The sequence below is a fragment of the Heterodontus francisci genome, chromosome 30, assembly GCF_036365525.1.
Source record: "Heterodontus francisci isolate sHetFra1 chromosome 30, sHetFra1.hap1, whole genome shotgun sequence".
NCBI lineage: Eukaryota > Metazoa > Chordata > Chondrichthyes > Heterodontiformes > Heterodontidae > Heterodontus > Heterodontus francisci.
The window spans coordinates 41558495-41580888 of record NC_090400.1 but is presented as its reverse complement, the minus strand read 5'-3'; the positions used below and the strand labels follow the sequence as shown (position 1 = coordinate 41580888).

The window sequence follows — 22394 nt, the reverse complement described above, 5'->3', positions numbered from 1 at the left end:
TGGGCACTCTCCCTTATTCACATATTAAAAAGGATTAGGTTTCTTTTCCCATCCCACAGTAACCACGTACAGATTTATCTGGGATTAATCCTACCCATGATGTCGCTGGCCTGACACGAACGAGTAGCACTGGTTCAAGAGGTTGGTAAAAAGTGATGATTAACATGAGGTCCAATTTTGGCCTAATTGATAAAATGGTTTAACTTCCAACCAGCAGTAAGTAGGAAGGCACAATTAAACGTACCATTTTATAGATTGACATTGTTGGCATCAAGTGGCATTCTGATGCTGAACAACAAATGCAAATTTCTTGTTCCCACCAAATGTAGCAAATGGCTAAATGACATGGTTGGGAATTGACAGGATGTCTTGAAGATTGCTACCAACAGTGAATCAATTGCAAAACCAGCGATACAGAAGACCATGAACAAGAAAGGTGAAAAGAGTCAAAGGATGAGAAAATGGAATGGACAGGAAAACATGAAATTTAGGATTGAGAGATGCAAACAGATAGGAAGGCGATGTGATGAAACATTGTAACTTGGTCAGTGTCTCAGTCGTGTCTTGGGGGAAAGTCTCTTCCACTTTCTGACTCCATGGGGAGGATGTTTAGGCCCTGATAGGTGTGAGCACAGAGGAGGGCGGGCATGGAACTTCACACTGTCGGCCAGCAGGCTGATTTGCCAGCACCATTCTGCCCCTGGGCCAATCTCCTGGAGGTAGGATTTGAGAGGGGGGGGGGGGGGGGCGGTGGTAGGTGGGATAGGACGGGTGGCACAGGGCTATGGGCCAGCAACTGGTGGGTAGGGCATCAGATTTCTGAGATAGTGGGACAGATGGGACCTATACAAGATGAACGGGCTACACCTTAACAGGGCCAGAACTAATATCCTCGCAGGGAGATTTGCTAGTGCTGTTGGGGAGGGTTTAAACTAGCTTGTCAGGGGATGGGAACCTGAGGGGTAGCTCAAATTGGAAGGAAGTAAAGCTGGTAACAGGAGGTAGAAAAGTAGCAAGTGACATTAGAAGGCAGACAAAACAAAGGCGAGCATCAACTAAGTTTAGAATGCAGAATAATGTCAAGAAGATAAGGTTAAGGGCACTCTACCTGAATGCATGCAACATTCACAACCAGGTAGATGATTTAAAGGCCCAAATAAAGGTAAATGGTATGATCTAATTGCCATTATGGAAACGTGGCTATGAGTGACCAAGACTGGGAACTGAATATTCAAGGATATTCGACATTTAGGTAGGACAGGCAAAAAGGAAAAGGAGATGGTGTTGCAATGATAAGGGATGGGATGATACATTAGTAAGGGAAGATCTCAGATCAGAAGAACAAAATGTGGAATCTGTTTGGGTGGAGCTAAAAAAAGGCAAGGGGCAGCAAACATAGGTAGGAGTTGTTTATAGGTCACCAAACAGTAGTGGTAGTGTGGGGCATAGTATTAATCAGGAGAATAGAGAAACATGTAGCATGGGTAATACAGTAATTATGGGTGATTTCAATCTGCACATAGACTGGGTAAACCAAGTGAGAACTAATGCTGTTGAGGACGAGTTTCTGAAGTGTGTTCGGGTTGGTTTTCTAGAGCAGTATGTTGAGGAAATGACTAGAGAACAGGCTATTTTTGATCTGGTATTATGTAAAGTGAAAGGGCTAATTAATAATCTTGTTGTAAAAGAAACTTTAGGGATGAGTAAATGTAAGCAAAGGAAATTATGAAGGCATGAGGGGCAAATTGGCTGAGGTGGATTGAGCAAATAGATTAAAAGGTATGACAGTGCATAGACAATGGGTAGTCTTCAAATAATTATTATATAGTTTACAGCAATTATGCATTCCTTCAAGGCACAAAAACCCCAAAATTAAAGGCAGTCAACTGTGGCTAACAAAGGAAGTTAAGGATTGTATAAAATTAAAAGAAAAGGCCTATAAAGTTGCCAGAAATAGTAGTAAACCTGAGAATTGGGAGGATTTTAGAATACAGCAGAGGAGGACCAAGAAACTGATAAAGAAAGGGAGAATAAAATACGAATGTGTTGGAAATAGGCATTGAAGCCATGATCGTATTGAATGGCAGAGCAGGCTCGATGGGCTGAATGGCCTACTCCTGTTCTTCCTGTTCTATGAGAAGAGGCAATGTAAAATAAATGGTACAATTATAATTGGGGTGCAGGAGCAGAGGAGCCTGGGGGTCTATGTGCACAAATCATTGAAGGTGGCAGACCAGGTTGAGAAAGCAGTTCATAAAACAGACAGGATCCTGGGCTTTATAAATAGGGGCATAGAGTACAAGAACAAGGAAGTTATGATAAATCTATATAAAACACTGGTTTGGCCTCAACTGGAGTATTCTGTCCAGTTATGGGTGCCACACTTTCAGAAGGGTGTTCAGGCATTAGAGAGGGTGCAGAAAAGATTCATGAGAATGGTTCCAAGGATTAGGGACTTCAGTTTTGTGGATAGATTGAAGAAGTTGGGGCTGTTCTCCTTGGAGAAGAGAAGATTATGAGGAAATTCGAGGTCTGGACGGAGTAGATGGGGAGAAACTGTTCCATTGCTGAAGGATCCAGAACCAGAGGTCACTGATTTAAGGTGACTGGCAAAAGAAGCAAAGGTGAAATGAGGAAAAACATTTTTAACGCTGCGAGTGGTTAGGATATGGAATGCACTGCCTGAGAGTGTGGTGGAGGCAGATTCAATCGAGGCTTTCAAAAAAGAACTTGATAATTATCTGAAGAGAAAGAAAATTGCAGGGCTACAGGGAAAAGGCAGGAGAGTGGGATGGGGTGAGTTGCTCTTGCAGAGAGCTGGCACGGACATGACAGGTCGAATGGCCTCCTTCTGTGCTGTAACCATTCCCTGATTCTATGAAAAGCTGTTAGTTGACACAATGGCAGTTACCTTCTCTTTGAGTCTGCGCCACAGATCCACTATTCAATCTCTAACACTGTCGTGGCCCAGTAGTCTAGCACATTATCTTTATTTACATTATCAGTAGTTTACAATGCCCCACTGTTTAAATTATATATTGTTTTAAATCATGCTGCTGTTGTCTCTCATTCACTTTGTCGTCAGCTTTGACAAGAATCATATGACAAAGCCTGAGCAGGGAAGGCTCAAGGTAGCAGCTGCAGAGGTCCAGAAAAAAAGGTTTCAAAAAATGTAATAATCGCACACCTGAGCCTGGATACTTGCAGCCGTAGTCAGGGCCATTGCTTAAAATGATATGTGCGCTTAAATTAGGCCCATTGTCTCAGGGTTGGGTTACTAAAAATGGAGGGGGCAGGAGGGTTCAAATCAGCTGTTTCCAGTTTCTCTGGTTAGCTTCACACTAAATAGTATATTATGTGCTTGCTGAACCTTGAAGATTATAATGGAACTAACATTTTTAAATCGCCTTACTAGCATAAAGTGTATTTGAATTCCAATATCTAAGGCATTAGCTTCAAACTAGATTAACATAGCATGCCAAAGCTGAATGGTAGGGTGTCGGGGTTAACAAGCTTAGAGAGCTTATAGAGGAACATTGGGCACTTTTTTGAGATTATGTTGTCTTTCCTCATGATTTTGGCTGTAATTTCCCTTCATTTGGGAGTCCAAACTGTGTTCAAGGGCTAATGAATGAAATTCAAAGTAAGTCAGAATTGTGTTAAGGTCCTTACTTTTCTGAGATGTACGCTGACTAACCCGGCCTGCTCTAACCATAGAAAACCTGCAAACACAATTACTGAAGATAAGTACTGAACAGTGCGATAGCAGGCAAACTTAATTAACCAGGGGAATTGAACAATACCAGTGGTGTAGTTGCATAATTAGAGAACATGGGGTTTATTCTGTAGATTCCTTGCAATACCAGCAGTTGTTATAAGATGTCTTTCTCTCACATCAATGGAAGGCTATCTGTTGCAGTGAGATCGTGTAGCTGTCCATTGCAAATTCATCGCTGGTGCATTGTATGTGAGCCAACCCTGAGGTGTGTGACCGTAAGTGGGATTGTAAGACGAGCACTGTGACTACTCTTCTGAGCCTTTTGAAAGTCTTTTTTTTAAATTAAAAATCTACTTTTTACAAACTCAGTATATGTGTTCTCAAAATATCATGGAACAATTGAAGTCAGCATTCGATGGGTTTTTACCAGTTAAATATTAGCCTTGACTCTTAGTATTCTTATCAGGAGTTCACATCTGGTTAATATTTTCAATTGAGGATTTGTTAGAATGTGAACTGTTACTACTTTCTACAGTTTGAAGAATAATGATTTAAGTAACACATCAGGTAGAAAGTGACTGAATTTGTTATTTACGATGTAAACTAATTTTTAAAAAGATCTCTCAAAGTGAATTTACAACTAACATCAAGAAAAAAAATTGATAAGGGGTGTAGGCAGAAGATAGTTCAGAGTTTTCCATGCTTATATTACAGAAATATTCACTCATCAATTATTTAAATTGACTGTACTGTATAACATGGTGCAATATAAAAAAAGGCAAATAAAAGGTGTAAAAATAGAACAGCCAGAGATAACTTGGAAGTCCACTGACAGTAGAATGTGACTGAACTGGATTCACTGGAACCTATTCAAAACTAATACTATCTACATTCCTCCAGGGGGAACAACACTAACTTTAAAAGGGCTCAGAAAGTTCTGACAGATCAGGCTGTGGACTTAAAACATGGGGAAGTAACAGGCTGCTGCTGAACGGCACTTAAAGTACTATATTGAGTGAATACAAATCACAGGACTGCACGCCACCCCCACACCACCACCCCCCCCCCCCCACCCCAACAGAGGATCACTTTGCCAATAACAAGCATTGTGAAATGATTTAAGCAGAGATTTATTTTAATAAAATTTGTTTTTTTTTAAACAAATATCTGCTAGGAGTTAACATAAGGAGGTAGGTCTGGCAATTTAAACCACAGCCTTTTATACAGCTACAGTCTCCAATGTTTTTTTATTTTATTTTTATTTATTTTTTATTTAGAGATACAGCACTGAAACAGGCCCTTCAGCCCACCGGGTCTGTGCCAACCAAGAGCCACCCATTTATACTAACCCTACAGTAATCCCATATTCCCTACCACCTACCTACACTAGGGGCAATTTACAACGGCCAATTTACCTATCACTTGCAAGTCTTTGGCTGTGGGAGGAAACCGGAGCACCTGGCGAAAACCCATACGGGAGAACTTGCAAACTCTGCACAGACAGTACCCAGAATTGAACCCGGGTCCCTGGAGCTGTAAGGCTGCGGTGCTAACCACTGCACCACTGTGCCACCCTGCATTGCTGCAGTGAGAGAAGGATAATGCCAATTTTCCTTTACTTCTCCCCTGTCCCACCACCCCATGAAATTACCCTGTGAGATGTTCCATCCATTTAGTGAAAAGTTTCAGCAATTGACTGGAATCTACCATACTAGTAGTTGTGTATGACAGGAAAAGCTTACAATGGGGATGTCTAGTTTGGCTTTCCATTCTATGGCCTCCTGAGATGCCAAGTGGAGAAATGAGGTGCCTTCTGTAACCGATCTTTGTGGACAGATTGTTGTGATGTGTTCCATGGTCCAGGACTCATGGCCACAATCGCACTTTGGGTCTTCCCTCATATTCCACTCATGGAGCAGGTGGCCGCATCGTCCATGTCCTGTGTGGATTCGGTTGAGCACGGTCCACTGTCTTCAAGGGAGGTTGAAACCAGGGGCCTCTGCTGTGGGGTCAGTGATGAGGCATTGGTTCTATATGCTGTGTGCATCCCATGATTCTGTCCATCTTGATACCGGCTGCATGGATATTAGCTGCTGTTTGCCAGAACGGCCAGCACAATTTTAAGCACTTTCATGGAGGGGTTTTCAAGTCTTTGTGATTAGGAAGGTGGGTGTTGATCATGGTTTTTTTACCACCTCACACAGCCCAACGGCATTGTAGTGAACGGCAGGTAGGGCGATGTGTGACGGCACCAAGAGCCACTCAGTTGGAGTGGACTTAAGAGTCCCTGATGCCATCAGAAATTTACCATATGCTCATGGAACAATCTATTTGGGTCTTTCAAGGTCCTGACAGTCTGCACACATTTAGCAGCACTTGGTATAAATACTAAATTTGTGAAATCCTAAAAAGTTGCCCAAATTCCCAACCTGTTCCTGTTTACGGTACATTTGTTCCGTTGATGCACAGCGGTTCTACAGCATAGAAGATGTTGTCTATGTAGGACTGAGTTTAAAAAAATTCAAGAGGAGCCTGTAATGTCATAGAACTGAAAGCAAAATACAGCAGATGTGGGAAATCGGAAATAAAGATAGAAAATGCTGGAAACACTCAGCAGGTCACCTGCTAAATGTTTCATTTTATATAATTGCTGCGCCTCTGTTTATTTCTTCAGTAGCCATCTTCATTCTTGTAGATCTCAGCCAGGAGCTAACAATAACCTCCAAGACTAGATTCCTGCTGCCAGATACATTTGTAAAAAGATAGTGAAAGAGGTCAGTGTGAAATTTGAAAGTTGGCATCAACATTCTGAGGGCCTGGGCAGCACCTTAGCTTTTTCTGACACAAATCAGCACAGTATGACCCCACTTTCCCCTTGACTCCTTGTGTGCTGGAAAGGTTCTGCTCCTTCCCTTCATGTTTCTTGCAGCACTAGGGTCCCAGATTACCACCTCTGTATACTGTAGGTGGGAACGCACAGGAGACTAGAATAGGAGTTCTCATCTTCAGTATACAAAGGCAGAAATTAGAGAAGTATCAAGAGAATGGGGCTTATCCAGTGCATTAGTTTCTGCTAGAGGTGAGCAAGGGAAATAAATGCTGAGAGGACCAGATGGGATGTGTGGCAAGAGGAAGGATGTGGGACAGGCAAGAAAGCAAAGGGAAGGGCAGAACTGCAAGAGGGAGAGAGGGGGCAGCATGCAATACCAGGTGAAGAGGTCAGGAAGAACTGCAAGGGGACAGCTGGATGGGGAGGGGAGTGAAAATGGATGGCAGTTTGCCCATGGACCTTCCAGGAAATAATGTGACTAATGTGGAAATCAGATTATTGGTCTGGGTGAGGAGCTGAGAGCTCAGCCCATTGGTAGCCGAAATAAAATGGCAGACATGATGGCAAGTGCTTAGTCCAGCCAATGCCTCAACAGGAAGGGGAACCATCTCATTTATATAGTGGGACTGTCTCCAGAGAAACTACCTGGAAATCTCAGTAACATTCTACCTAGTTCAAAAGAATGTTTACAAACAATATATTATGAGCACAATTATCAATCTTGCAGCTCTTTCATCATTACTATCCTAATGTCTGTATATTGGGCTGGATTTTGCAGTCTGTGGTGAACAAACAGTGCCAGCTGTTCATTACACTTATACTTGGTCACAGACTTTGTGAGCTTTTGCCTTGGAGCTTGCTGTGATTAGAAAGCCATTTTGGTGCAGTGCCCTGAACAGGGGATTTGGGACCTGTGTGAACAGGGTAAACAACTTTGTACCACCTTAACCAATCAGATTGAAGAACTGTTACTGAGCAGTGCAGAGTCTGAAGCAGGAAGTGTAAGTTAGAATATTTAATTCTATATCAAATTATATAAAAAAAGGTGATGGGATTAACAGTGAGAGCTAAAAGAGACAGGAAATAAGTTTTTTAAAAATATACATTTAAAATTTTTTTTTTGAATCTCCAACAGTAAGTAAAACCTGAAGGAATTAGATTGCTCACTTGTAAAAGTTAGTTTACAGTGAAATAAACAAGTCCTAACTTTTTCTGGCAAGTTTCGTGTCTATCACTTAAGTACAGCAACTTCAAGACCTTCTACATATTTCAATGCAGAGTACCTCAGTGAGATACCGGTGTAGCAAAACTTCTGGAGAATCAGGGCAACCCGCACAGCAATTTCCTGATTGCCACATTTAACTGCACATGTGCGGATGCTGGAAATTGCTGTCCAATTTGTCCCTCAATAACGGTGAGCGCTGTTAGCCTCACCATCATTCTTTCATGTGTTTCAAATATCACACATTTTAGGCTGAGATGAACACATCAGCATAGCTTTGTGAAGAGAGCATCTATGACTATTCTTCTGAACCATACATTCATTCAAAGCCATTTCAATTAGCTACACTCCAAAAGTAAATGCAGCATGGTATTGAGAGTTTGTCTACATAACAGTAGTTATTACACAGCAAAGGTCATTTTTTTGTTAACTTCTTTGCGATGTTCCAATCAAAGTAATAATGTAATAAATTTAAAGTCCCTTAGGACTATCTGTTAATAGTTTAAAGCTGGCTCCAGATTGGTTAACAGTTATGATTTTATTGAAGTATAATACATACAGTATATGAGCAGCAGTCTACAAAGTACAATTGAGAATTATATTACCTGTTATTGTCCTTTGAGTAGAAGGAGTAACCCATTCCCCAGTTCATGTATTCACATACACGTCTACACCATATGATGTCCTTCCTGGTCCTTCTACACGAAGAAAGAAACCAGAACTGCAGGGGAATCCATCCAACCATAGGGACAACAAATTCTGTGGTCGAGCACAGGCTTGGGTCTCCCATATCTGCTTCTTAGGCTTAATACAAGCAGTTTTTGCACTTGTTTTCCATGGTTGATGATGCAACTGAGGCCCTTGAGGACAACAGTTCTAACTATAAGTAAAATCTAGCTTTTACCATGCGTTTCCCTAATTCTAACAGATGAGAAGTAAAACTAAAGTTATAAATCTATAGACTGGCAATTTTAATAATAAAGTGCAAGCTAGCAAAGCTAAATGCTGCAAAATAATAAAAGTGGAATTATATTTGATATTTCAACAACTTATAAAAGTTTGTGCATTCCCACAGACACAGAAAGAGATAAGAGATGAGGCAATAGACAGCTCTTACACTACTCTGTTCTTCTCTCCTTTCTTCTCCCAAAAGGTATACAAAATTATGAGGGGCATTGATAGGTTAGATAGGAAGAGACTTTGTCCTTTAGCGGAGGGCTCAATAACCAGGGGGCATAGATTTATGGTAAGGGGCAGGAGGTTTAGAGGTGATTTAAGGAAAAAAAATTTCACCCAGAGGGTGGTTGGAATCTGGGACGCACTGCCTGAAGTGGTGGTAGAGGCAGGAACCCTCACAACATTTAAAAAGTATTTAGATGAGCACTTGAAACGCCATAGCATACAAGGCTACGGGCCAAGTGCTGGAAAATGGGACTAGAATAGTTAGGTGCTTGACGGCCGGCACAGACACGATGGGCCGAAGGGCCTGTTTCTGTGCTGTATAACTATGACTCTATGACTCCATGAATAACAAGGCTATTGTGATACTGCACCTGCCGAAATCAGCAGGCAGTCCAAAGCAGTGTATTTTTGCAGAACAGTAGCTTTAGAGAAAAGCCTAAAATCATTTAACTTTTGCAATGCCTAATCCCTTAAGAACCGCTCAGAAGCCCATATTCTTAGAATAGAGTGCTGTACAAATGCAAGTATTTAGTTTTATTGCTGGGATGCCCCAATCTGGAATGTTTGGGTTCTAATTTACCTTAATAATTCAACATTCGCTTCAGCTTCTAGTTGCTTCCAGAGCTGGTAACATTCAGTCATCATCTGTGCGTAGTAAGCCTTGTTATAGGCTTTTCGAATAATTCGAGTGTGTCCATGAGAACTTCCACGGGAATGTGGCAAGGCGAACTGGAAGCAGAGAGACAAGTTTTTATAAGAATGAAGATCTGCTTTCAAAAAACATCAGGTCAAAGGGGAAACATAGACACTTCCTACTACATTTTTCAGTGACTGCAGGTCAAAAGTTAAATCAGTTGACGTCTTAATTTGTTCCTCATAGGCTGCGGTCCCAAAACACTATCGAGCATTAGACAAAAGCTGTACTTTGCCTCGTCGAGCATGAAAGTGCTGGTGACTTATTGACTTTTTTTTAAAGTAGGGCAGAGTAGAACAGAACTCTTTACATTACACGGTTATTCTCGACGGAATTTTTTTGTCTGTAAGTGAAATTGACAAATACTGCAGTATTGCAAGATATGTGACTATTGTGTGGTCGGGACATTTCCATTCATTCCAGTAGGGATAGAAGTGGTAACCAGTGCATGTTTAAAAAATAAATTATGTTTGTCAACTTCCTCATAGAATATTGTCAAACTTCAATAAATCTATTGCAACCCCTTAAATCCTAACTTATATCTGCTGCATATTATCTTGCAAAAGCTTTACGTGTTTTGTGTATGCAGCTTTTAAATTTTGCAAGCATGTTTCAGGAAAATTACATTTACATCATCTTCAACTGTTCATACTGGAGCTGTTAAATGCGCGTCAAGTCCAAAACGTAACATTTGAGGACGTCTAAGCAGGTTGAAGGGAAGTACAACTCAATTTAGGAAATAAAATCCCTCTTTTGCACCCAAAATGATGAAGCACCAGCACTGACAAACAGACAGACTGCTGTTCTCTCTCAATCTCTTCGAAAGTGTAGGGTCTGTTTGTAGTTTGTACTTAGCCAGCGACTGGTCCCCATGTGACTGGAACAAAATGATCCATAGACATAAAATGATTTTGGCTTGACACCCCTGACTTATTTATCGCCGAGATTAAACATTGATATAGGCTTGTGCTTTTTGATCGGATTCTCTGAAGGTCACCATGGCGTATGAAAATTCACTGAAATACAGTTAAGAATTAATTTTAAATAAAGCAGACCTCTAGATGAGGATTTGTTTGAAGCATTAAAAATAAATTTCCCTGAAGTCACAGGGAGTGAAGTTGCTCTTTGCCAGCAGTGTGAAACGGGCTAGTAATGAATCGGCAGCTTATTTTTCACCACACCCCGCCTGATCTTCTTTCTACTGAAGTTCACAGAACAATAGTTCAAACACTTTTTGGAAACTCGTTTCCTAGACTCACTGTCATCTACACTTGCTTTGAAATTAAAAAGTTTGGCTATATTTTCCAAGTCAATGGAAAATAAGAACGATGTGGTGAAAAATCAGCTGCTGTTTAGCGGTTGGACCGTTTCACCCTGCTGGTGTCGACCAATTTCACCCCCATGGTTCTAAACAAATCAGGCGATTTACCTCAAAAGTCTGTTATGTGATTAAACATCCTAAAATTATAGAGCCTGATTCTGAATCATTATTGATATCTATAGCAGCAATTGTAGCACAGCACATTTACCTGCATTGTGGAACTGAATCTAAATTATAATGCAAACCAAATTAGATTTGTTACAGATTTGTCTTCATGTGAAATTAAAAAATGAATTATTATGATTTAGCATGATGAACACTCAAAACAGTAATTTTTTCAAATTTGTTTGTGGGATGTGGGTGTCACTGCCTGGGCCAACATTTATTGCCTATCCCTAATTGCACTTGACGGAGTGGCTTGCTCGGCCATTTCGGAGAGCAGTTAAGAAACAACCACATTGCTGTGGTTCTGGAGTTACATGTAGGCCAGACCAGGTAAGAACAGCAGATTTCCTTCCCTAAAGGACATTAGTGAACCAGATGGGTTTTTACAACAATCCATAATGGTTTCATGGTCACCATTAGACTAGCTTTTAATTCCAGATTTATGAATTGAATTCAAATTTCACCATCTGCCGTGGTGGGATTCACACCCATGTCCCTGGAGCATTAGCCTGGGCTCTGGATTACAAGTCAAGTGACATTACCACTATGACACCGCCTCCTAATAATTGTGGTGGAGAGACATATTTGTTTGTTTAATTAAATGTTTAAATCATATATTTTAATCAGGGATAATATATAATGCGAGAAGAAAGGAATTTTTTTTTACCTTTTTGTTAATTACCACTTTTGTAGTTAATCACTTGATTACAATAAATTCATAAAATTCACATGCTGCATAGTGTGAGAACATGGGTTCGTGCCAGCGATTTTGCAAATTTGGGTTTGAGTTTTTGCTCTGCTGTTGGGAGACATCTGCCGAAAGGGATAATGAGTTACCTTGAGACAGATCCATCTAACTCTAATATCTGGAGATAGAGTCGCATTGACAAATGCCAGGAAACAAGTAAACTGCCTGCTAGCACTGATACTGGTTGGCCATTTTTCATGGTGTGTGAAGAAACTAACTGAAAAAGAAGGACCCTTTACTCAAACAAATGTAAAAGATTAAAAGTAGAATTCTTAAATTGCTTGCTTTGGTCTTATGTGTGAACATTTTAGCACATTTTGTGGAAGAATAAAGACAAGTGCAAAGTTAATTAAAGTACTTGGCTTTATGTGTATTGTAATTGATTCTGAAGCTACCATTCTAACATTTAAGAAATTGTAATATTTATTGTGAACCATCATCACTTTCTTCTCTTGCACTCTACACAAGTAACAGGTTAACCCAGAGACCTGTTCCCAAGCCCAAATATTTATTTTTAACTGCCCAACACGAGATAGACAAGAGTCACCAGGGTGCTTTGCCCTCTGATTTTCCCCTTCTCTCTGTGGAAATGCACTTTGTCATTGAAGTCCAGTCGACTCATCACAAGAAACAGCCGCAAATCCATGTCAAATCACAGCACTGAAATTTGTAATTCGATTTTCAATGACAGTGTTGCTATGAGATTGCTTGATCTATAGAATTTGTGTTTATCTTTTCCAGCTGCAGCACACAGGTTAGTGTAGACTCGGTGGGCCGAAGGGCCTGTTTCAGTGCTGTATAACTAAACAGGTAGCAGGACCAGACCTGGAGACGTGGAAAAGTATGATCCTTTTTGAAACTTTGGCTGGAGTTTTCCTGGCCCATTGGCGATGGCCTGGGAGGTGGGAGGGCTAGCAAAATGGTGGGGGAAGGTGTCAGGAGGGGACCCCAACATCTTCCCGCCACCGTGTCCTTTAGCCAGCAATGGGAAAGCTGCTGGCTTGTCCACCCTCCGGATGGCCAATTAAGCTGCTTAAGCATCCAATTAAGGGCCACTTCCAGCCTCAGCAGGCATTTTGCCAGCACTGGGAGAGCCTATCACTGGGTGCGGAAACTGCCCAGTGAAACCTGGGGGCCTCCTTTAGGGGCACTCCATGGCCTACAGAGGGGTACCCCAGTGGCAAAGGCTTGTAGCCATGGCCCCATTGGTGCTTCACGGACCCCCCCCCCCCCGGATCACTGGCACCTGGCTGCCAGGTTCTGGCTTTCCACAACCTTCCTGAGCTCACTTCGAGGGCGCCCCGCCATTGAGGCACCCTCTCCCTGAAGCTGCAGCCTCAGCAATGGCCACTGTTAACGGAGCCGCTGTTGAGGGCCGGCAGCTCTTGGCGGCAGGCCGCAGTCCTTAATTGATGGCAGCCCTGTTAGCAGCCTGGTAATTGGCTGCCAGCCACAATATGCCGCCCTGGGTTCCACTGCCCACTGATGGGTGGGGGGGTGGGGGTCGCCTTCCGCCTTTGGCTGCGGCGGCGGGACTTGCCGATAATTGGCAAAATTCAGCCCAGTGTGCAGTGAGTGTTCCTGAAGTAGCTGGTGACCAAGCAATGTTAATTATTATGCATTGTAATGCTGGTCTTTGGGAAGATGCTGTTTATTTGATTGTCAATGGACTGGGAGACATATTGGACATGACTGTTAATGTAGGGGAGCAGGGCTTGTTCAGTTGAATTTCAATGATCTGCTGCAAAAGAGAATTGGCTGCAGGCAACATTTGGAACCCTCTTGCTTCTCACCATTCTCTATCATCAGTGTTGTCTTCCTTACCGTGCTGAAGATTACTGTCAAACTGTGGCTCCGTGTTGCCGAGCAACGTTGTGTAGTATACAGCAAACCTTTAATATATGGAAAACTCTATGCAAGTTGAATTGCAGGAAGCCACCAGATATGTCCAAGCAGTGGAAACAGCTTGAAGACTCCAATGTTTTTTTCAGTCAGGATTTTAGCTGGTCCATGGATCTGATTTAGCATACATCAGCTGCTGATTTTTGAGAGGAGTTAAGAACCAAGTGTGCAGGAAGTAGCCCTTGTCCCTAAGTAGCCAGGCTCCCACTTGCTGTGTAGAGGTAAAGAGAAAGGGATCGAGGGTTGACACAAAACAAAAGCATCATGGTAGCTACCAGGAATGTGGCCACAGATGCTGTTGATCATCAGGCACAAGTTTCAGAATAATGGAGTGGTAGTTCTTGTGATTCAAGAAGGCAGTTTCCACATTCATACTGATGATACCCAAATCTAGCACTCCATCACCTGTCTTGACCCCTCCACTGCTTCTACGTTGTCAAACTGCACGCCTAATTCAAGATAGTCTTGGATGAGTCACAATTTCCTCCAGTTAAGCATTGGAAAGACTGAAACCTTCACTTTCAGTCCCTGCCACAAATTAAGTACTCTCACCACCGATTCTATCCCTCCTCCCTGGCCACTTTCTCTTAGACTGAACAAGAGTGTTTACATCCTATTAACTATTGAGGAGAGTTTCTGATTACTCTCTACAAAGACCACCTGTTTCCACCTCCATAATATTGTCTGCCTCCACTCCTTACTCAGCCTATCTCCTGCTGAAACCCTCATCCATGACTGTGTACTCCAGACACAATACCAATGCTCTCCTGGTTGGCATCCCATCCTTCACCATGCATTAACTGGAGATCATCTAACACTCCACTGCTGGTATCCTATTCCACACCAAGTCTCGTTCACCCAGTACCCCTATCCACACTGGCCTACATTGTCTCCCAGTCTCCCAATGCCTGAAATATAAAATTCTCTGCCTTATGTGTAATTCCTTTCATGGCTTTTCCCTCCCTATATTTGTAACTTCCTCCAGCTCTACAAATCCACACTTCAAATACTTCATCCTCTTTGGCCTCTTCTGCAACCATCCTCCCTTCACCCACCTGCAAATTGACCAATGTTACTTTTTTTATTCTATCATGAGATGTGGTGTCACTGACCCATCCCTAATTGCCCTTGACTATTGAGTTGCTTGCTCGGCCATTTCAGAGGGCACTTCAGAGTCAACCACATTACTGTGGGGCCAGACTGGATAAAGATTTCCTTCTGTACAGAACATTAGTGAACCAGATGGGTTTTTATGGCAATTAATGATAGCTTCATAGCAGCATTACTGAGACTAGCTTTCAATTCCAGATTTTTATTAATTAATTGAATTCCCAGTGGTAGCTGAAATGAACCAGAGGCAATGAAGCTGAAGGCTGTCATGACCTTTGCTGCAATAGGTGATGCTGTTCTTGCTGCAGCAGTTGATTATAGGTCCTGTGAAGGTGTTGACACAACTCTTGTAGCCTCCCCAGAGAAGCATGGTCTCCTTATGCACTGCTCCTGAGAGAACTGAAATGATATTATCCTGGGCCTGTGATTCCTGTGAGCGTGCTTCATTCCATTACTTCCTCCTTCTGCGGCTCTTCCTCTGCTAATTGCCAGAGTGGACTTGCCAGAAGATGTAAATGGGTGTGTTACCAGAAGTCAGTTCAGAGCATTCAACAGGCTCTACAAGCATTTTGAAAAAGGTCTAAGTAGCTATGTACTAGAAGCAAAATGTCTCTTAAAACCTTGTAGCATTTTACCAAGAGTAGTTGGGGATGCCTTTAAATGCCATAGAAATGATTGCTACCATGCAAATTCATGGGTTGTGGGTGGGATGGGGGACTGGATTTAGCAATGTGCGTAGAGACAAAAATGGCAGCCTGGTTGTAATTGTGTCTCAGGGACCCTAGGTTCAATATATTCATGAGCCTGTCACCTGTTTCTGGTAGAGCCAATGGCCATCTAAATCAAGGCCCGCTTGAAAATCAAATCAGATGGAAAATCAGCATGCGTTTTCTATTTTTGTTTCATTACTGTCCCATTCACATTGAAAAACAGGGTAATAATGTGACAGAAAACACCTCCACATCTTCAATTATAAACTCTATTTAAGGTGTGTCTTGGAGCCAGCATTCTATATATGTTCCTTCTTTTGTCACTGTGGGTCAAGAGAAGTCTGTCAGCATTGCCAGTGATTCAGAAAAAGAGATCACCCTATATCCTTCTCTCAAAAGATTTGCAAGTACCAGTACAGCTACTTGTTGTCTTTTTCCATTAAGAAAGTGTTCTGATTTACATTCTTTGGATCCAAAGTAGATGACCTCACGCTTCCCACATTGAGCTCAATCTGTGAAAGTTATACCCACTAGTCTATGCCCCTTTGTAACTTGCTGCTCCCATCTACACAACTTACTGTGCCTCCTAACTAGCTGACATCTGTAAACCTGGATATACAACTCTGCATTCATTAATCCAAGTCATTAATATAAATGGTGAAAAGCGAAGCCCCTAGTACCGATCCCTTGGGATCGTTCTGCCAATAAGAAAATGTTCCCTTTACTCCGACTCTCTGTCTACTAAATCCAAACCAATTATCATATGGTTGCCACAATAACCCTCATATTTTGGGGAATGCAGCAGACAGTCACATTGAACAGTCATCCTATGTTACTGTTGCTATTCAGTGTTAATGAAGATGAAAGTAATAGTTATGCAGATCTGTGTTGATAAATGATCATGATAAATGTGTGGGTAGTACACAGGTGAGCACTGCAGTTGACTCTTAAGCTGGAAAGAGGCATAAAAAGAAACTTTGTGGGTGGGGGTGACCCTGACTATCACTAGCAGTGTTGTCCCTTTGGTGTGGGCTGGCTGCAAGTAGCATAGATACTGCACAGCTTTGCAACTGGGTCCTTATTGCCTCCGAGCCTGCAAAACACCATTTTCCTGCAGTCATTGTCAGGTCATCTGGATCTGATTTGTAGCACTTACACCATGAAATGGGGGACTGGGTAGCTCATTTGGCTAGATGACGAGCATGTGGTTCAGAACAACATTAATAGCATGGGTTCCACTCTCATTCTGGTCTGAGGAAGGCAACGGAAAACAACCTCCTATACCTTCTTCCCTGGTCATGCTCATCTCTCCTGGGTGGAGAAAAAGAGCAGAGGACCTGCCCTTAGGCAGACCACTACCTCCACAGCACAACATATCATGAAATACTGCATAAAAGCAACTCTGAGCAGTAATTTTCAAACTTGACTTGCTGACAACTGCAACACTGCTTTCATTTAGATGCCTCATTATTCCTTCAAAAGTTTCTACTTGCAAGACCTTTGTACATTCTCTTTTTACAGCTTTTCCTGCTCTGCCAAAGTTTTGTAATGCTTCAATGGCAATCAGCTTTCTGGTGAATTAGCACAGAGCATTTGACTATTTTACATTCCATAAACTATAAACGTCAATAGATTAAAAAACCTATTGACAAAGTACAAACAAAAGCTGGTATTAAAAGTGTCTTGTACAATTGTAAAATAAAAATGAATGGGTATAAAGCCTCTGCCCCATTCACAATTCATTCACACGTGTTCTCTCTTAAGCCCCCTCCAGCAGGCCAGGAGCAGCACACAGTGCAATCCCATCCGAAGAGGATGGAAAATAACACTCTGCATCATTTAAATGCAGTATAATATTTAAATGAAGCCCACTTGTTTTGGGCAAGGCCATTTTAAAGTAAGTAAAAGGCTGGCTGGGAGATTGTGTTCAGCTTACTGAAACATAAAGTGAAATACTGCAGATCCCAGAAATCTGAAATTAAAACAGAAAATGTGCATAACAGTCAACAGCTCAGGCAGCCATCAGTTGAGAGAAGAAGGTAGTCTAATTTTGTATATTCATTCTTGGGATGTAGACGTCGCTGGCAAGGCAAGCATTTACTATCCATCCCTAATTGTCTTGAGAAGATGGTGGTGAGCCGCCTTCTTAAACCGCTGCGGTCCTTGGGGTGTAGGTACACCCACAGTGCTGTTGGGGAGAGAGTTCCAGGATTTTGACCCAGCAACAGTGAAGAAACGGTGATATAGTCCCAAGTTAGGATGGTGTGTGACTTGGAGGGGAACTTGCAAGTGGTGGTGTTCCCATGTGTCTGTTGCCCTCATTCTTCGAGGTAATAGAGGTTGTGGATTTGGAAGATGCTGTCGAAAGAGCCTTGACAGGTTGTTGTAGTGCATCTTGTATATGATACACACTGCTGCCACTGTGTGCCAGTGGTGGAGGGAGGAATGTTTAAGACGGTGGATGGGGTGCCGATCATGCGGCTGCTTTGTCCTGGATGGTGTCAAGCTTCTTGAGTGTTGTTGCAGCTGCACTCAACCTGGCAAGTGGAGAGTATTCCATCACACTCCTGACTTGCGCCTTGTAGATGGTGGTCAGGCTTTGGGGAGTCAGTAAGTGAGTTACTCGCCACAGAATTCCTAGCCTCTGATCTGCTCTTGTTGCCACTTTATTTATGTGGCTGGTCTAGTTAAGTTTCTGGTCAAATATGTTGATAATGGGGGATTCAGTGATGGTAATGCTGTTGAATGTCAAGAGGAGATGACTAGATTCTTCTTGTTGGAGATGGTCATTGCCTGGCACTTGTGTGGTATGAATTTTACTTGTCACTTAGCCCAATGTTGTCCAAGTCTTGCTGTATGTTGGCATGGATTGCTTCAGTAATTGAGGAGTTGCAAATGGTACTGAACACCGTACAATCAGCAACAAACATCTCACTTCTGACCTTATGATAAAGGGAAGGTCATTGATGAGGTAGCTTAAGATGATTAGGTCTAGGACACTACCCTGAAGAACTCCTGCAGTGATATCCTGGAGTGGAGATGATTGGTCATGAACAACCACAACCATCTTCCTTTGTGCTAGGTATGACTCCAATCAGTGGAAAGTTTCCTCCAATTTCCATTAACTTCAATTTGCTAGGGCTCTTTGATGCCAATGGCAGTCATTCTCACCTAACCTCTTGAATTCAGCTCTTCTGTCCACGTTTGCACCAAGGCTGTATTGAGGTCTGGAGGCAAGTGGCCCTGGCGGAATCCACTCTGAGCATTGGTGGGTATTGCTGAGTAAGTGCTGCTTGATCGCACTGCCAATGACATCTTCCATCACTTTGCTGATTATTGAGAGTAGACTGATGGGACAGTAATTGGCCAGATTGGAATTTGTCCTGCCTTTGGTGGACAGGACATACCTGGGCAATTTTCCACATTGTTGGGTCGATGCCAGTGTGTTTTTTTATTTGTTCCTGGGATGTGGACATTGCTGGCTAAGCCAGCATTTATTGCCCATCCCTAATTGCCCTTGTGAAGGTGGTGGTGAGCTGCCTTCTTGAACCACTGCAGTCCATGTGGGGTAGGTACACCTACATTGCTGTTAGGAAGGGAATTCCAGGATTTTGACCCAGTGACAGTGAAGGAACGGCGATACAGTTCCAAGTCAGAATGGTATGTGGCTTGGAGGGGAACTTGCAGGTGGTGGTGTTCCCTTGCACGTGCTGCCCTTGTCCTTCTATGTGGTAGAAGTTGTGGGTTTGGAAGGTTGTAGCTTTACTGTAACAGCTTGGCTAGGGGCACAGCTAGTTCTGGAGCACCAGTCTTCAGTACAACAGCCGGGATATTGTCAGGCCCCATATGTATCCAGTGCCCTCAGCTGTTTCTCGATATCGCCTGGAGTGAATCGAATTGATTGAAAACTGACATCTGTGATGCTGGGGACCTCAGGAGGATGGAACATCCACTCAGCACTTCTGACTGAAGATGGTTGTAAATGTTTCAGCCTTGCCTTTTGCACTGACATGCTGGACTCTCCCATCATTGAGGATAGGGATATTTATGGAGCCTCCTCCTCCAGTTAGTTGTTTAATTGTCCACCACCATTCACGACTTAAAGCCCTTTAGTGTCGTGCATGGCTCTGACTGAACTCCATATTAGACCTGCTCCTAAAATTGACAACCTTCTTTCACAGAAGTAGAGTGATACCCTTGACCCAAGGCTGACATTGGAAAACTAGCAATATAAAAGGGAATAGGGATAAGCTGTTAGCTATTTCAGAGAGCTGGCATATGGAAAGGTTGACAGGCTTCTGCCCTAGAGATTTCCATGTGGACAAAAATTATCTACAGTATAGATGAGACCATTAGATCATATTCGAAGTTACTGATTTACATTGTATACACAAGAGTGAACAGAATTGCAGAACACAACCACCAGAACACTACTAAAAATCTTCAATTCCCGTGTAATAAAAACTGAATTTGACCTATTCAGCCATTCTAAACCCATGCCCCAATTATAAACAATTAAGAATCAGAATACAACTCCCAAAACAAGGGTACACTTACTGGAATTACCTTATCATAATGTAACTCATTCAACCAATTGCCTAATTTTATGCAAATCTCAAAATATGATCTTGGTAACTTAGCTGCCAAAGCTGCAGCTAACACATTTACCCAGATTAACTGACTGCACATAGCTTATTTTAAAATAACTAGCTTTACTTTATGCCAGTGCTAAGGATAAGGAAGCAATTGATTTTAATTTTCTTTTTGTAGCAGCTATTGAAAAATATGTACATTTGGACTCATAACTTATATTAAAGTTGCAATTCATTGTTTTCCCCTCCTTGCTTAAATTCCCTGGCACTGCACAGTCTTAATAATACTATCAGTTTGACTTGCAGCTGAGTCAAACTGTTGAGTCTAATGTGGATGAAATTCCACACCTCTGCAAACGACTTTACTTGGATACACATACCTGATCTATTAACAGTGTCTTGTTGTTTTCAGAAAGATGATAGGCTGTGTAAGAGCCCTGGATTCCTGCTCCAATAACTATCGTATCAAAGTCGTTGAACATGCTTTGAGCAGCCATCTTCCTCTAACTTTGGCAAAAGTGCATTTAATTATAAGGAAGTCACGTGTTTTCTAAAGGTCACCTTGATAAATGGTAATTATTGATTAAACAGCAGATGCAATTGTAATTACTGTATGCTGGTAAAAATAACCATTTAGAAAGTCATTAAAATATTGAAACGTCCTAAAGAAAACTGTTTTTTTTTCTGCAACAATTTGTGCTTTACTAGCAGGCCTAAACTCTGGCACCGGAGGCGTGTTTTCCGCAGTCAATAAATAACTAACTCTCTACCGAGGAAGGGATCTCACTGGCAGGAAAGGACAGACATTTGTGCAGAATCAGCAGTGTGGTGATCTGCTTCTCCCAGCACTTCTAGCTGCTCCTTTTGCTCTCGTCCCCCCTACACACACTTCCACAAGAGGGTTTCTGCAGAACATAAGAATGATAGATCACATAAAAGCACACACAATTCCTTTCGTGTTGGGGAAGTAAATGCTGGAAACTTGCAGCAGGGCTGAGAGCAACAGGAAAGGACAGTTTAACATTTTCTTCCTTTAGATTTGCTGATGGACCTGCTGCGTGTTTACAGCATTTTCAGAACTTGTTTCATATTTCTAGCATTTGCAGTTATATTTCCCTTCCCTTTGATGTTAGATTTATTTTAAATCTCTTTGTAGTAGACTACAGTCCCAATGCGTTTGCCATTTGGGGACCTGTTTAAAGAATATTATTTTTATAATGTAACCTCTACAAAGCAGAGTTGTTTCTGTTCTTCTTTGAACTTATTTTCATAAAGGAAAGGACTCCACAGAGACCTGAAGCCATCAGATAGCAAATTTTATTTCAAAAGTATTTTTGCATCTGCTGCTGATTGAAGAAAGTTTTTAAATTTACAGGAAAAGTTTTGGATTGGAACCCTGTGTATATTCCTATTTGCTGTTGAAATGAATGTCATGATTGTATGTGTGAGCTTGAGTATTAGAGAATATATGGTTCTTGGGAGGGAAACTGAAAGTAGCTTTGTGCTTTGGGGAAAACATCTGACCTGGGGTTGTGGTAAGGTCAAATAGGCTTTGGAGCCACAATGAGGGCAGTAAGCACGAACTCTATAGAATTCTTTAATAAAACACTTTTAAAATCTTTGTTAAAGTTAAAGCTGTGTGATTTCAAGTGTGATTCATTTCAGCCTGAGTTGTGACATTGACAATGAGGTAAATTCAGAGATATTTAGGATTGCATCATGGCATTTGCTGGAGCTGATATGTCTGCAGTCCGGGAAATTGAGCCGTTTGATCTGACGGGTGATGGCAGTTCCGTCAGTGTGAACTGGAAAGCGTGGCTGAAGGAGTTTGAAGCGTATGCTGACAATTGAAGTTTGTTTTGGATGGGACGATGGTGCTGCAGAAAGTACAGCGATGGGCCTCATTGCTGTTCAATGTGGGTGCGTTGGTGAGGGAGACTTTCAAGACGTTCTCTGACACGGGAGAAAAGACAGATTATGAATGTGCAGTGAAAGCTTTGAAGAACCATTATGTGGTGACACTAAATGCCACATTTCAAAGGCATGTTTTCCGTCAAATGAGACAGAAAGAGGGGGAAGAAGTAGCTTAATGTGACTCGTTTGAGGCAGGCATTGGATGGATGCAATTATGTTGCCAGGGATCTGAGTAACCAGAAAATGGATGAGGTGATTCAACATTGCAAGTCAGATAAGTTGAGGC

At 42.0% G+C, this 22394-nt stretch overlaps 1 protein-coding gene across 1 annotated transcript in view; it reads right to left on the bottom strand.

Moving 5' to 3' along the window:
- Window positions 1–20920, bottom strand: part of pipox (pipecolic acid oxidase) — a 76158-nt gene extending 55238 nt beyond the window's left edge. Inside the window, exons 1-2 of the mRNA XM_068010408.1 lie at window positions 20575–20920; window positions 9533–9681 (exon numbers count right to left, since the gene is read on the bottom strand). Coding sequence (XP_067866509.1) covers window positions 9533–9681; window positions 20575–20691 — 266 coding nt within the window. The 5' untranslated portion in view covers window positions 20692–20920. The remainder of the gene's footprint in view (window positions 1–9532; window positions 9682–20574) is intronic.
- Between the last annotated feature and the right edge of the window lie 1474 nt (window positions 20921–22394).